Genomic DNA, 13,926 nt, shown 5'->3' with positions numbered 1-13,926 from the left:
GGAGGGTGTAGCCTTTCGGTGTGCATGTGTCGCTGTGCGTCGGGCGGCCTCGAGTAAAGTGATAGCATAAATTTGTTACAAGATTTTATTTTTAATGAGATGATTAAAAGTTAACTGTACACGCCTTCCTTTTCCGCACCAACCGGCACACCGGGGTGACTTCCGTTGAGGTGGTCCTTCGGGAACGGTAGAAGCCGGCGGAACCAACCAACCGTGGGGCTATCGTGTCTCATTTGCGTTTTGAAGGGCGCGCGGGCCAATGAGTGGAGCCTGCAATCTATGGCTCGTTGGTTCGCTGGTTGGGCCAGAATGAATATGCGAGATGATAGAATTAAACAGAGAGTAAAAGTTCTTCAATCCCCACAAAACCCGAAGCCCTGCAGCGCCGCCGCCGACGTACCGTCGAAATCCGCGTGCTCGGTGTGCCCGCGGTGGCCCTTTTGGTGCTGGTTGAGCTTTTCGCGTGGAGTCGCAAATGAGCCCACGGGAGATGGATCCTGCGGTCGGCCAAAAATGTAGCAAAAGCTTTTGAAGGAGGGCGAAAGACAAAAAAAACGGTAAAAACGGGCCCCCGGTCAAATTGGAAAACGGTTGCTCGTGGCGAGGCAACAAAGTTCATATTGGGCCGGACTCATGCCCCGTTCGCATGCGAACATTTAATTACATACATTCATTTCGGAAGTTTTAACGAGCCCACTCGGGCACACGGGTTTCGGATTTATCGTGCCCCCCGATTGCATGCAGCTCGCTGGGTTTGATGGAAAATGTGGGAAAAGGCGCGCGCGAACGGACAGCATTTCCACGTCACGGTACGGAATCAAATAATGCCACCGGCTAATGGCACACATGGCCATGCAGGGTGCAGTATGCTCTTTTACAATGTTGCCCTTGGAGTGATCATCTGCCGCCGATGGATGATGATGAGCGCCGATGCGCGAATTTCGAGAATTAAATTTGACCTACGCGAATGCATAAAAAGTATTTAAAAAATGCTGGCCTTCAATTGGCTTTAGCGGAGGAAACATAATTTACGGTAGTCTTCGGTGGGTAGGTCGGTAGTCTCGATTGCTAGGCAAATACGCTTTCTTTAATGTCTTTCACAATGGGCTTACAATAAGCTCGAAATTGACGAAAAGCATCATAAAAATTCGGTTCAACACGGTCGTTGGCTGCTAGCCCCTTTTTTAACATTCCTTTGCCTAGCTCCGATGAACATTAAATTGCAAGGCAGACAATTAAAATTAGTCCCGAAGGATTGGCGGGAAGCCGCTGTAAGGATCGCTGCTTCATCATCGGAGATTTGCGGCCTTCACACCCCGTAATTTGAATAATCACAGAATGATCCGGCAATCACTTTGTAGCGAATTTGGCATGGACGGCTGATGCTGCTAATCAGCTGGCATGAAAGTCCAATTGGTCCATTTCAATTTGGCCAACGGCCAACGCGTCATTAAAATTATGACCTGCGGGCTCAAGGGCCCGTTTTTTATAGGGCCCACGTTGTGGTGCTTCTAATAAACGATGGGTCTTTCCATTTAACGTTATCTCAAAACATTCTGTTTAATATTATTGGACCACAGCATCTCCTAGTAAAATGGGGTGGTAAAAATTAATAGAAACTTTATGTTCGGAAAGAAAAACGAACCACTCCCACTTAGAATTCGTTTTTTAAACGGAAAAAGTTAGTGTCCCCTCCACTGGCCACGGCACAACTTTCGCTTAATCGTTAGAATCATAACTTTTTTTATTGGCTAAACGAAGCGTCCCGTGTGGAGGGATTCCTTTTTTTTGGTTTCGTTGGTTTTGGGTGTGAAAAATTAATGCCAACTCCCTTTCCACAATTGCACCCTGTACCAGGCCCTCCCTCCCACCGGAAGTTGGGGTCCTAACGGACGGACGACCGAAAACTTTCACTTGAAACACTTACCCACGTTACCGAAATCATTATCATAATTCGTTCGGTTAAACACTGCAAAAATGCAGATGAAGAATGGGACACAAAAATGGGAAAAAACTAAGGAGAAAGAGAGACAAAGAGGGAGCGGCAGAGAGAGGCATATTAGGGAGAAGGAACAACTTTTAATACCAATACGCGAACCACCAGCATCGAGGATCGCAACCGTTTGTTGGTTTTGCTCTCCCTTACGCCGCATGTCGGCCAGGCCACACAACAGCCAAGATGGCAACCTGCCCACCGTAATGACCGTCACTAGCCCCAGGTTGGTCACAGAACTTTGTCTGCTGGCTGGCTGGCCGAGCACCTGCACGCATTGCGGAGCCCTCTGGGCCGAGAGCGACACTGACGGGACGAGCGAATCAAATTTGACAACACAAAGACACCGAAAGACCCCGGCCCCAACCAGGAAAAAAATGGCCACTTGGCTGCGCACGGGACGAAGGGAAGGACGGCAGCCTGCGTCCAACTTTGGCCAGGAGGCGCACAACTTTAGTGCTCTTAATTTGAATAAATTTAATTTTCATGATCATACACCCCGTAGACAGGGGAGACAGAGCGAGAGAGAGTGAAGGAGAGAGAGAAGGGGGGCAGACGGGAACATGAAGCTGATTTGAAGCCTCTGGTCCGTGGACGGGCGGAGGGCGACACCATTTACACCTTTGTTCTGGAGGCATACTCGTCCGATGGGTCCCCGGGACCGGAAATTGGTCGCCGACCAGCTTTGGCCGTTCGCCAAAAAGGACATTCGATGCAGGAGGGTTCCGGCCGTTTTGCCCCGGCGGGTTGGTTGATTGAAATAAACGGCTCGTAGACGAACCGGGTCCCTGTGTCCGAGTGCGAGTGGAAGGTAGCGGAACTCTCAGCACGAGTGAGCCGGGGATTAAGCGGATCCAGGCCAGCTGTAAACTGCTGGTTGTTGGTTGCAGCGCAGCGCCACTTCCGGTGCTGCTGGTCGACAACGACAAAGGCCGAAAAAAACGACGGTAAAGAGAAATCACTTCGCACGCCGAGCGGCCAAACGAAGGCAATAAACTAATCCCGAATTGCTGCGCTTCCCGTGGGGCGCGTTCCGCCCGGAACGGAACGGAAAGCTTTAAACGGCTTTCGGGAAAAGATTTGCATTTTCCACCCAAGATGATCCCACCCGGTGGCTTCCGACCGAGCGGAATCCGTAAGACGTGGTGAGGTGGTCGTCGGCTACCTCGAAACGGAGAGCAAAATGGGACGACTTCCGCAGCGAAGTCGGCACGGCGTCTGTGGTTGAGTTTTCGCAGTTCAAAGAAGGAAGAAGAAAAAAACAGAAGGAAACGGAAAATCCCACGCCCGCAGACGGTTTTCTTTTCGGCGGGTAATTTGTCATAATTATCTGTCATGAGTTGGCGCGTTTCGGTTCTCGTTTCCTTACCAGACACGTTCACGTTTCGCCGCCGAGTGATCCAGAAGCCGGCGAGTCATTCGATGATGAAGTTAAGATCTCGTTTACACGCAATGCGGCGCGAAAGTTTTAATCGTTCGGTTAATCTGAAACGCGATGGGGTCTATGCTTGGAATCGGTAGACGTTTCCACGTTTGATGAAGAAAACAAAACGATGACGTAGTGAAGAGACCAAACATTGCGTTGGTCCTTTTGTTTAAGGCAAAACACTAGCAAAGGATGAATGTGGCGCTGTACTTAATCTTCATACTAATTTTTACGTCTTTAAATCTGCGCGTCGGGTTTTAAAGCAGATTTAGATGAAAGCGGTTACAAGTGTGGCTCATCAAACAAACGGATTTTTTTAATTTTAAAAGCTTTCACATAACTTACCAGGAATCTGGAAAAATGCTCTGAAGCCTTATTGAGCACAAACTTAAATTTAAAGCACCAAAATTGATGGTGCGGTCAAGGGTCGAACTAACGTCTTTCTCATTCTCATAACACTAACTCAATAACTGTGTCATTTACACTATTTTCAGCGTTTAAAAATTCGCTGTTTACAAGAATTAGTCCAAAATCATTAGTCTAATAAACAAGGCCTGTTTTTCTATGCAATGCATGTTACAAAGAAAAAAACCCAACAATTCCTTCCGAAATTATACAAAAAACCCGAAGATACGCAGGGACGCCACAGAAGCAACCGTAGTAGCTGATTAGATTACACCGACTCGTGTCACTTTTGCGGATTACAATCCCTGCTTTGCTGCTCTCCTCGCCCCAAAAAATGAGACTCCGGAAGAACTTTTTTGCTGTTCCGTCACCACCCCAAACTCATCCGAAAGCTGCCTCTCTCTCTGTATCTTCTCAGAAAGGAACGAAGAATCCGAAACCAAACAAAAAAAAGGAAATGGTAATCTTCGCACTTGATGCAAGACAGACTGCGTGACGTCGTGACCGTACGGTTTTCGGGTGTTGGTTGAAAATTTATAATTGAGTTTTTGTTAATTAGCCAAATTTGGTTTATCAATTTTTCGCACTGTCATTTGCTTTGCTTTTGTCGTTGGCTCACCCACGGCGTTGGTGGTAGAAAAAATGTGCTGCGTATGCCGCCGACATTATTTGCCAACACTCACTCATAACTGTCCTGGGTCTAGGGACAGAGAGAGAAAGACACGGCAAAACCGGAGCACCGGAGTGCTTTGCAAACAGAGGCTCGGTTGTGCAGAGTGAAATGGGTCGGACCGACCAACCGTTGTGTCCTTTTTCGTTCCTTATTTCCCAGCTCGAACATTATAATTGCTTTTCCATGGTGACGTGGGTTCATTTTAAATTTTAATACCATTACTAGCGAATGACATGATGCATTTACTAATGATGTCAAAAGTGTCTTAAAAAATGGCCAGAACACAGCTTATCGAATAAGTGTATTGAACTAGTTGAACAATGAGTGTTATACAAATGTTCAAAAATGGGGTATTTAATAAATGAGGCATTTAAACGAGGTATCCTCTTCTCTCTCGCCTCTTCTCTCTCTGAAATTCATGTCACTTCTCATTGAAACAATGGAGGCACGGGATATCTAAAGCTCTTGGTAAGCTGTCCGCCGTGTCGTACCAGACACGATAAGCGTTTGGATAGTTTTACGATACAGCGCCGACGACGACCACGGGGTGGGCTGAAATGCTGCATCAACCAGGACATCACCGCCGGCGCGGTGAAGCGCATACGCAAAGTGGTCCCCCGATGAGTTCGACGAGATTCTTGGCCGAAAGGAAATGACACAGCAGAAGGCGCCGCTCTTGAGAGCACACTGTCGTTACATAACTCTTCACAACGCCCCGCCGGTGGGCCGGGCTCTGGACCGGGTTGTTTGCCGGCCTTGTTTTTGTTGCCTTTCTTTCCCCCACGACACGAGCACGGGACACGAATTTCGTGAGTAATTGTTGCTCGGCAAACATGGTTCTAATTTACTGAAACGATGTGCCGGGCCTCCGACGGCCCCAAAGTGGTGTAAATGTGGCAACAACGAAACTGCGATCCCTTCGATGGCTGCTGCGAACCATCGGAAACCCTCTGAGAGAGCCCCATTGCATTGTGTCAACGTGGTGGTGGTCGTCCCGGCCACCCCGCACGCCAGGGACACGCTTGAGCCGGCCAGGATCAGTCGCAAATCCGGCTCCGCTCTTTAGCGTTTCCAAGCTCGGAGCTGGGCTGGGCTGGGCTGCAAGCATCATCACCCGTTTGCACATTAGTAGTGTTGCTTCGACGAAGCAAACAGTACGAAACGAAGCACCGGCCGGTGACCGGGGCCAACCGACCGGTGGTTGCGCGTGTCGCGGGTGGCCGCAGACGTCCGAAGTAGCGTATAATTAAGTAGAGTAAGAAGCTTCGGCCAAGCCTCACAGACCAGACCAGACCAAGGGGACAAGGATTTTCATTACATTTAGCTTAATTGAATGGCTTTCGAGGGCAGCCAGTGGAAAAGGTAAGCCTTGGGACCCCAGGGGCCAGTTGTCTCGGGGTTTGTAGGATAGCACCGTTGCAATCGTAGTTTGTCGCTCGTTCTCGGTCGCGTGGATTTGTTTCGCACACCGGAAATGGTACGATTTCGATCGAGACTTTAAGGAAGCAATTACGCTTGGTCCGGATCCGGCCTGACTTTGCAGGCATTCGGCTCGTTGAGGTGAGCTAATGCAGCGATCAGTGCAAATCTGACAGGGCCTGGAACGACCCTGCCCAGCAGTTAATGAGAGGTTTCAATCGAAATGATATATTCAAAAAGTATAACAAGGAGTTCGAACTGAGCTCCAGAGTATCGATGATCGATGTCTTGACATCTTACAGGTGTTAGTTGGTTCAATTTTGTGAAGGTTGGAATTGAAATTGAATTAGTTTAGTTGATGAACAGTGATTCGTTAAAGGGTCCCGAAATATGTAGAAATTTATAAAAGTATTTCTAAATGTAGTAATAAGTTTTAACCATTTCATGCCGGTGCAGCGTGTGTTTTAAATGCAAACGAATTCTGTGGGTTTTAAATCAATCATACAGAAAATCCCCAGCAGCAATTTTGCTGACTTACTGGAAACAAGAGAGGGAAAAATATGCTGAAAAAAGCTGTTTCGGTTTGGCGTGCATTTTAATAAAGAATATTTATGAAGCCGGCCGAAGGCTTTGTGAGGTACCATGGCCATTGGAACGTAGTTAAACATGCAAAAGATGCTCGTAAGAGGTGGTGTCGTATTTGGGTGAATAGATCCTTGGCAAGTGTTCCTAGGAACCGAAGCAAAACACTGTAGCGGTTAAGAAAGTAACGCCATAAAACGCCGTTTTACCGAACCCGGTCATGAAATATAGAAACCCATCAAGTGGATTAGGAGGATTCGAATGGCAAGTCCCCGTTTTTTCCGGCAAGAAGGCACCGTAAGGCCAACGACAGACACGCACGCGCAGCCGGGTCGGCGGATGGGCGGATCTGTGTTTGCACACCGTATTTTCCGGCGGCTGGTTCCCGGAAGCGCTTTTTCATGCATCCAGCATCGTGTTGCGAACGTGTATTTATGGCACCGGGAGATCAAAACAAATATACTCCCAGCAGGTGGCCCCAACCGAGGGGGCCGAGGCGTCATGCTGCTTCGTGGGGGTGGAAGCCCATTTTATGCTGACTTCCAAACGCTGCTCTACCTGCCCCTGGATAGGTGGATGTCGTGTGCCGTTTTGGGAAGCAGGCCCGGAACCATCTCCGTATCACCAGCTGAGCTGAGCTGGGGTCGTTGGTTTTTGTGGTAAAAATTTCACCAAAAACCTCTGTTCCGGGGGAGGCCCCACATTATGATGGTTCAGCGAATGGCCGTGCGACTGCTTCATTCGGGAGTGCTGACGTGGCTTGCGGGAAACCGAAAACATATTTTCTCGTGCAGCCCTTATCGATTGATCGCCTAAAATCGGAAACGAAAGTAAGCATTATGGAAAGCGAAATGGCGAAATTAGCGAAAGTCGACCGGCGACTGTCCGGGTCTGTGGAAGCAATGGTCTCGAACAAGTTAAGATACGGTCCCCGGCTAACTAATGGGGTGGAAGTTAGAATGCTTCCTTCTAGTGTTGCCCTTATCGGTTTGATATGAAAACTTCTGTTATGCTCCGATTTCCGATTATGACATTGGTGTTGCTCACGATGAGCCGGCTTTTGGCCTCATCAAGTTTACAATTTGTTTATTCTGACCAAACCAAAACACGGTTGGTGGTGTGTAATAATCTAAAAATGCTTAATGCAAATGCCAATCATCAATGGCGTATCGCGATGCGTACTGTACGGACGCTGGTCGCGTGTTGTCGCTGGGCCCAAGAGCGGCTGACCTACATACCGGACACCGTTTCGGACCCTGAAGTCTTGCCATTCGACGCCAGCCAGCTAAACGCTCTGCAAACACGGCCGTGACGTGAGAAAGCAGCGCTTCGTCTGGCCGTCCGTGAGGGAGCTGCTACGGTTTCACTCTCCGTTCGGATGCGTGAAAAAAGAAAGTCCCCACGCGAAGCTGACCAGAAGCGCTGGGCCGATCCAGATCTGTCTTCGTTCTACCGTGTGCGTCGGACAGTGCGGTGAGGTGTTACGTCTTCCTGATCGAACGGTAGAACCGTAGCGAACCTGTACACGTTATCATGTTCGGAACCCCCGGAACCAGTCATGGTCCGATTAGCTGACCGGAACGGTATCGTTTCGCTCGCTGTGAAAAGAAATTATCACCTGCCGCAGGAGGTCTCGGAGGTTCGGCTGGCAAGATGCGAACCTACGCACCGACACTTCAGTCCAGTGCGAGCTCCGAACGATATTACACGGTGATACAACCCCGCCTTGTTGACCCCATTTCCTTGGGTACTCTTCGACCAATCAGTAACACCCAAGCATGCTGAACAACCCGATCCGGTTACCACTGTTGTTGGTGGTACTGGTCCTGAGCACATTCCACAGTGTATTCGGCAGTTCTGACCTAGTGCCCAACGGAGTCCTCGATGGGGCCGTGAGGACGGACTTAGAATCCACGCATCGTAGTGGAAGATGTGAGTTTTAAGGCCACCCTCGGCCGGATGTAGTTTGATTCGTGATCCCCGATTCGTGACCTGACACACCGTGGGCCGGAATGTGAAGCTTGTGAAGGTGACCTAGAATGATGCTTTCTAGGTGGCGCGTGCCGTGACGGAGCGGAAATGAGTTTCGCGTGAAAATAGTTTAAAGTTCATAGGTTCATAGGTTCAAAGTTAAGGACGGTCCGTAATTTCACACGATGGATAAGGCTGCGGCCACCTTCGATTCGTTTTGGTGTCTGTGCTAAGTTCGATCGATTTTAATGGAGGTTTTGCCACGTTGGCCGTTGCGCTCGTTTATCTGATTCATTTTTCGTTTGATAATCCGCCGTTACCATGGTGTTAACACTGTTTGCGGTTTAAGAGCTTGACAGCGGATTATGATCTTTCCGTTTGGCAGCTCATTAAGATTGGGATTAAAACATGATACTGAACTGTTTAAGGCGTGGCTTACAATCACCGCAATGCCGGTGGTTTCAGTGCGATAAGGCTGACTCGAGAAGCCAATGTTCCGATAAAAAATAAGTCAACAGCTTAAAACCGCTAATAGCACTGCATTCTGACGTTTCGTTCGCTGGCTACTGTGATGGGACGGAAAGAAGGATTGCCCAACACAGACCGGAGTGCTGCGATACTTTTTTGCGATTCGATCATTCGATTCGTTGTGTGAGCTAATCCCCGTGAAGACTGTAGAAAACTGGTTAATGCTGGTTCTAAGATATCTAAAAAGTTTTCGTCAGTTGTAGTGCCCTAGGAAGTTGTCCAGAGCCGGAATCCATCTCCCCGCCCGCAAGCAGTTCTAAAGTTAAAATAGTTTCAAAATCAGGCAAATCGATTCCGAAAGCCCTTCGAGAGCCCATCGAAGCTGGCCGGACTAACGGCTATTTCGATTTTCTTCGCCCGTACAGTTTTCCCGTTCTATACGATCGGCCGTGTCGCCAATGCGCCGTGCACGTCGCCTGCCGGCCTGTCGGGGACGTGTCTGGTGGCCGGCGAGTGCAAGGATAACGGAGGGTTGCCGGCCGGTTCGTGTAGCAGCCGCACCAGCCAGGCCGTGTGCTGTGTCTGTGAGTAATCGCTCCACGGGCACAAAGTTGGACTGGGTAGAGTTTGAGTTTGAAACACTTTCTTGCAGACTCCCAATCGTGCGGCGGATCGACGAGCTTCAACAGTACGTACTTCACCAACCCGGGCTATCCGGGCCCGTACACGGGCGGCGGAGCGTATGTAATCGAAATGGAGGCGAGGTTCAAAGCACCGGGAGCCTTAGGAACGATGTGCGTTGTTTACTTGCAGGTGCGTCTTTACGATCACCCCGACCGATGGCGTGTGTCAGCTGCGGGTTGACTTCCGGGTCCTGTCCCTGAACCAACCGACCGGTGACGGTGCGTGCAACACGGATCGGCTCACGATCACGGGCAGCTCGCCGGGGTTGACGCAGCTGTGCGGTGAAAATACGGGTCAACACCTGTACGTTAACTTTGCCGGCAGCACGCCGATCACGATCCGCGTTGCGACGGATGCGGGCACCACGTTCAATCGGCTCTGGAACTTGGAGCTATCACTCATTGCGTGCACCAGTGCCTACAAGGCCCCCAGTGGCTGCCTGCAGTACTACTTCGACCCGAGCGGAGAAATTAGCAGCTGGAACTATGGGCTTGGCGCTAACCCGGCGCTAACGAGTGTCGGGACGCGCGGAAGCCGCCAGATCATGAACACCAACTACGGCATCTGTATACGGACGAACGCCGGCCAGTGCTCCATCACGTACGCCCTGGTAAGTGGGTTCAGCTGACGGCCCCTTGAATCGAAATCAAATTCAAGGCTTTCAATTAGTTGCCAACTCTTGTTGACCATTATCGCCTGTAGACTTTCTTGTACCACGACCTTGGATTCTTCTGGGGCCAGAGCCGCGAGAAGATTTAAAGGCATAAAAGTGAAGTTGTCACCTTTTCACACCATTCCCCGGTTCCCCGTTCTCCTTTGCAGCCCAACAATGATGTATACGCGTTCACCATCACCGGAGACGCGTCTGCTATCGATCCGACGATGGTCGGTGGTGGTGCTGTCGGTTTGAATGGTGCGGCTTGTACAACCGACTACATCATCATCCCGAACCCGGTTGTCCCGGGAGTGGCGGGAACGTTCGTCGATCGCTTCTGTGGTCTCGGGCTCTACAGTGTAACCAGTAAGTGGTCCTGGCCCTTACCAGACAGCGGAACTACGGAGTTTAAAAACACACCCTTTTTTCCGCAGCAAGCACCCGTCCGTTCGTCGTCTACACGGTGACGAATGCCAACGAAACGCCGGATGTGGCCAACCGTGGGTTCCGGTTAGAGTACACCCAGAATCCGTGTGCCGCGGTGTGATGTGCGCGGAAATCGATTCCGTTGCTGGATTTTGTCCGATCGAAAATGGTTGCACCACTTTAACACTCTGCTCATAGCGTGTACTGACTGATGACGATAGACGGGATGTATTGTTAGGTAGATTGTTTTAATTTATGTTTCGTACAATTAAATGTTTCGCTCGGCGTGGAAGGAATAAAACATTTCGCTAAACGGGTTTCCGGCCGCTCGCTGGACCAGTAGTTTTGAAAGTTCCATTTCGTTAATGAACCCGAACGGGTGCCAAGGGTTGGCGAGGGTTGGTCCTGCGGTCCTGCTTGAGGTCCTGATGTTTGTGTGGGAAACTTTCGCCCTGCTCTGTAAGGCTCCAGTCCACCGGAGATGTGTGAATAAATGGAGTGCGATTAAATTAAATTACATTCCCCAGGCGTTGGCAGGCGTTTACGGAGGACGCATTTTGCAAGGAGTTCCGACGGCGTTTCGAAAGGTGCGAATGAGGTGTGAAGCTGTCAGTTATATCGGAAATACACAAAGTGCTTGTCTGTGAAAAATTGCGAGACAACTGAAGCTGAAGCCCGGTGGCCACAGTGCGTGCCATAATCACGATTGAGACGTCCGCCTCTGGGGAAGTACCGCTGGGTAAATCCTTCCCTCGTTTGTGGTCCGATCTAAACGCCCTGCTCTGTACAGCAGCATGTAATGAGTGCGAGTGACATGTTGCGTTATAAAACACGCCAACATCGAGCTCAGACCCGTCTCCGGCTTGTCTCCGGAAACATTCTGATGCTGTGCCGTACGCAAACGGCACTCATTTGCTGATGTGTTTTATGCTACCAGCCGGAAGTGGCAGAGAGCTGTCGTCCGTTTCACGAAGTGACGCGAGGCATGGCACTGTCCGAGAGTCGCCGATAAGTCTCCGTCGACCCTCAGGCAACGCGGGTCATTAAGGATTCAATGAGGCCCGCGGTCAGTCCCGCTTTTGGTGAGCTCTCTCTCGCTCGGACGATAGATTATCTTTTATTGTCCTTTAGGGCGCTCCGGCGGATCATGAAAAGTTGCCATAATTAATGCCATCGCACGTTCTACGCCATTGATCTCGAAACCGCATAAAGGAAGCAATAAGCGCACCGCACATTTACGACTCATTGGTAGTTCCCCTCAGACTGAAATTGCCATTGTTTGCCGTAGGATGCTATTCCCGATTATTTTATTTTCTTCTGGTTCTAGTTGTTTACTTTTATCTAGATCTGGTAGCTGTTGTAGGTCATCATCCTCCTTGTTACCTTCTTCCATCATTCATTTATTTTTCACATTATATTCTGTCGTTGTCGATTCGATAACCTCTCTCGAAGGTTGAAAGTGACGTACGTCGAACGGTGCAAGGTTCAGCTGCCGGGGATATCAGATTGTCACAGCGCAAGAGCTGACAAAATGGCAAAGTCTGCAGTGTAACTGCTTACGGCTAGAGGACATCGTGACTAACCCGTTATCCTGGCACTGTTATCGAAGGCACACAGCTTGCACGCCGAACTATTCATGGTTGTTTGGCCAAAAACTTCGTTTCATGGTTCGCGATCAACGTCGCGATTCGATGCGCCATACGGCGTACGTTGTCGTCAATCGATTATGCATGTATGTTTGTTGATTCGTCGATAAATTTATCGCAGTCCATTGCTTTGCTAGTACGTGGGCCAAACAGCGCTCTGCTGGTGGCTGCCTCTCGGGCATCTTCAAGAGCGTCTCTTGTTTTCGCCAGACCTCGCCGGTTGTGTCTGCAGCACGAAATTTCACTCTGACCCGAGAGCGATGCATAGACACACTGCGTTTCGAGTGTTTTTGGCCAGATCAGGCAGTCTCAATTCCTACGAAGTGCAAAATTTCGAAGGTTGTACGTTGTTGCAGTTTATTTTCTAATTTGAGATTCGTTCATGAAAAATAGTGAATTTAAATAAATTAAATAAATTGAAGATATTCGATATGACGATGTTCAGAAACTTTTGATCGGTACACTAGCGACAGCAACGACGCTTATCTCGACGTTCTGCTAACAACAACAGTGGTTTGGCGGCCAACAAAGACACGGATCATAATCTTCGCTGATCACGGGCTGCCCGTGATGCCCGGCAGATCCTCTAGGGAAGCTGCGGTAATGAAGTGCATCACCAGAGAGCGAGAGCAGATAGAAGAGAAACAGAGAGAGAGAGAGACAGCGAATAGTGGCTCCGATGATGGCAAACTTTGTGGCCAAAACGATGAAACTATCCTCGCGTGACGTTTGCATTTCGAAAGGACAAACCGAGGCAAGGCGGATCCCGGCTCGTTGGCGGTTTATGGTTTACTCGGGACCGGGACCAGGAGAAATTCAGAACGGACGGTCGAGACAAGATTAACATATGGCATCGTGTGTGCTGATGGGATGCTACGGATCTGGTGGCCAACTTGGTTGGTTTAAGCGCTGATGTTTAGTGCAAATGCGAACTCAAGCGAAGCGGATGATACGCCGGATTAGCTTTAGAGTTCTGTGCTGGCGTGACGTTGAAGTCGCAATCGATCGTGAAGTGCCGCTCGTTGGCAACAGATGGGGTTTAGCCGATATGCAATTGGCCGTACCAGGTGTTTTAAAGCGATAATCACGCGGTGCCACTCTAACTACGCCGCCGGGCACCGATACACCGAACTTACAAGGTGTAAGTAGGGCAGCTGGGGCCGGTGCAAGCTATAAATTTGGCATCACCGTTACCATCGTGTCGTGTCGGTTGCAAGAGAATGGCTTCGAAAATGTAGAACGTCAGCAATCAGTGTCCGCCGGCTTTTTTTCCTGCTCCCGACAAGCTCTCTCTCTTCGTACGTTCCGTCGTGTCAAGGACTCGCTGTAACATCTTCAACACTCGGGGACCATGCTGCCGATGGCAAACATCATCGTTTTTTCATGAATCAGCACCAACTGGTGTTCCAGCCGAGTCAAGGGCTCGGAACGACCGGCACCGGCTTCTAGGATCCGCTCTCCAAGCGATGCGTATGGTAAGCAACATCAGCTGGCGGAAGCTGGCGAACGTGGGCCGTTTGCTTGGCGTGGATTCTCGGCCAGACTATGACGCCGTCTGTGACGTTCGTACGCCACCGG

The 13,926-nt window shown here is 49.8% G+C and overlaps 1 protein-coding gene across 1 annotated transcript; it reads left to right on the top strand.

Moving 5' to 3' along the window:
- Positions 1 to 8,276: 8,276 nt before the first annotated feature.
- LOC131215831 (uncharacterized) lies at positions 8,277 to 10,823 on the top strand. Its single transcript, XM_058210227.1, has 6 exons — positions 8,277 to 8,390; positions 9,299 to 9,521; positions 9,590 to 9,677; positions 9,751 to 10,231; positions 10,444 to 10,642; positions 10,711 to 10,823. Exons 1-6 carry the CDS (start codon positions 8,277 to 8,279, stop codon positions 10,821 to 10,823), a joined length of 1,218 nt encoding a protein of 405 aa, XP_058066210.1.
- Positions 10,824 to 13,926: the final 3,103 nt, after the last annotated feature.

The sequence above is a fragment of the Anopheles bellator genome, chromosome 1, assembly GCF_943735745.2.
Source record: "Anopheles bellator chromosome 1, idAnoBellAS_SP24_06.2, whole genome shotgun sequence".
NCBI lineage: Eukaryota > Metazoa > Arthropoda > Insecta > Diptera > Culicidae > Anopheles > Anopheles bellator.
This window is presented reverse-complemented; position numbering and strand designations above follow the sequence as displayed.

Excerpts from the sequence above, each read along its gene's own strand:
- LOC131215831 (XM_058210227.1), top strand. The coding sequence starts at position 8,277 with ATGCTGAACAACCCGATCCGGTTACCACTGTTGTTGGTGGTACTGGTC. Across the intron at positions 8,391-9,298 it reads ACGGAGTCCTCGATGGGGCC|CCCTTCGAGAGCCCATCGAA; the intron begins GTGAGGACGGAC and ends CGATTCCGAAAG. Across the intron at positions 10,643-10,710 it reads CGGGCTCTACAGTGTAACCA|CAAGCACCCGTCCGTTCGTC; the intron begins GTAAGTGGTCCT and ends TTTTTTCCGCAG.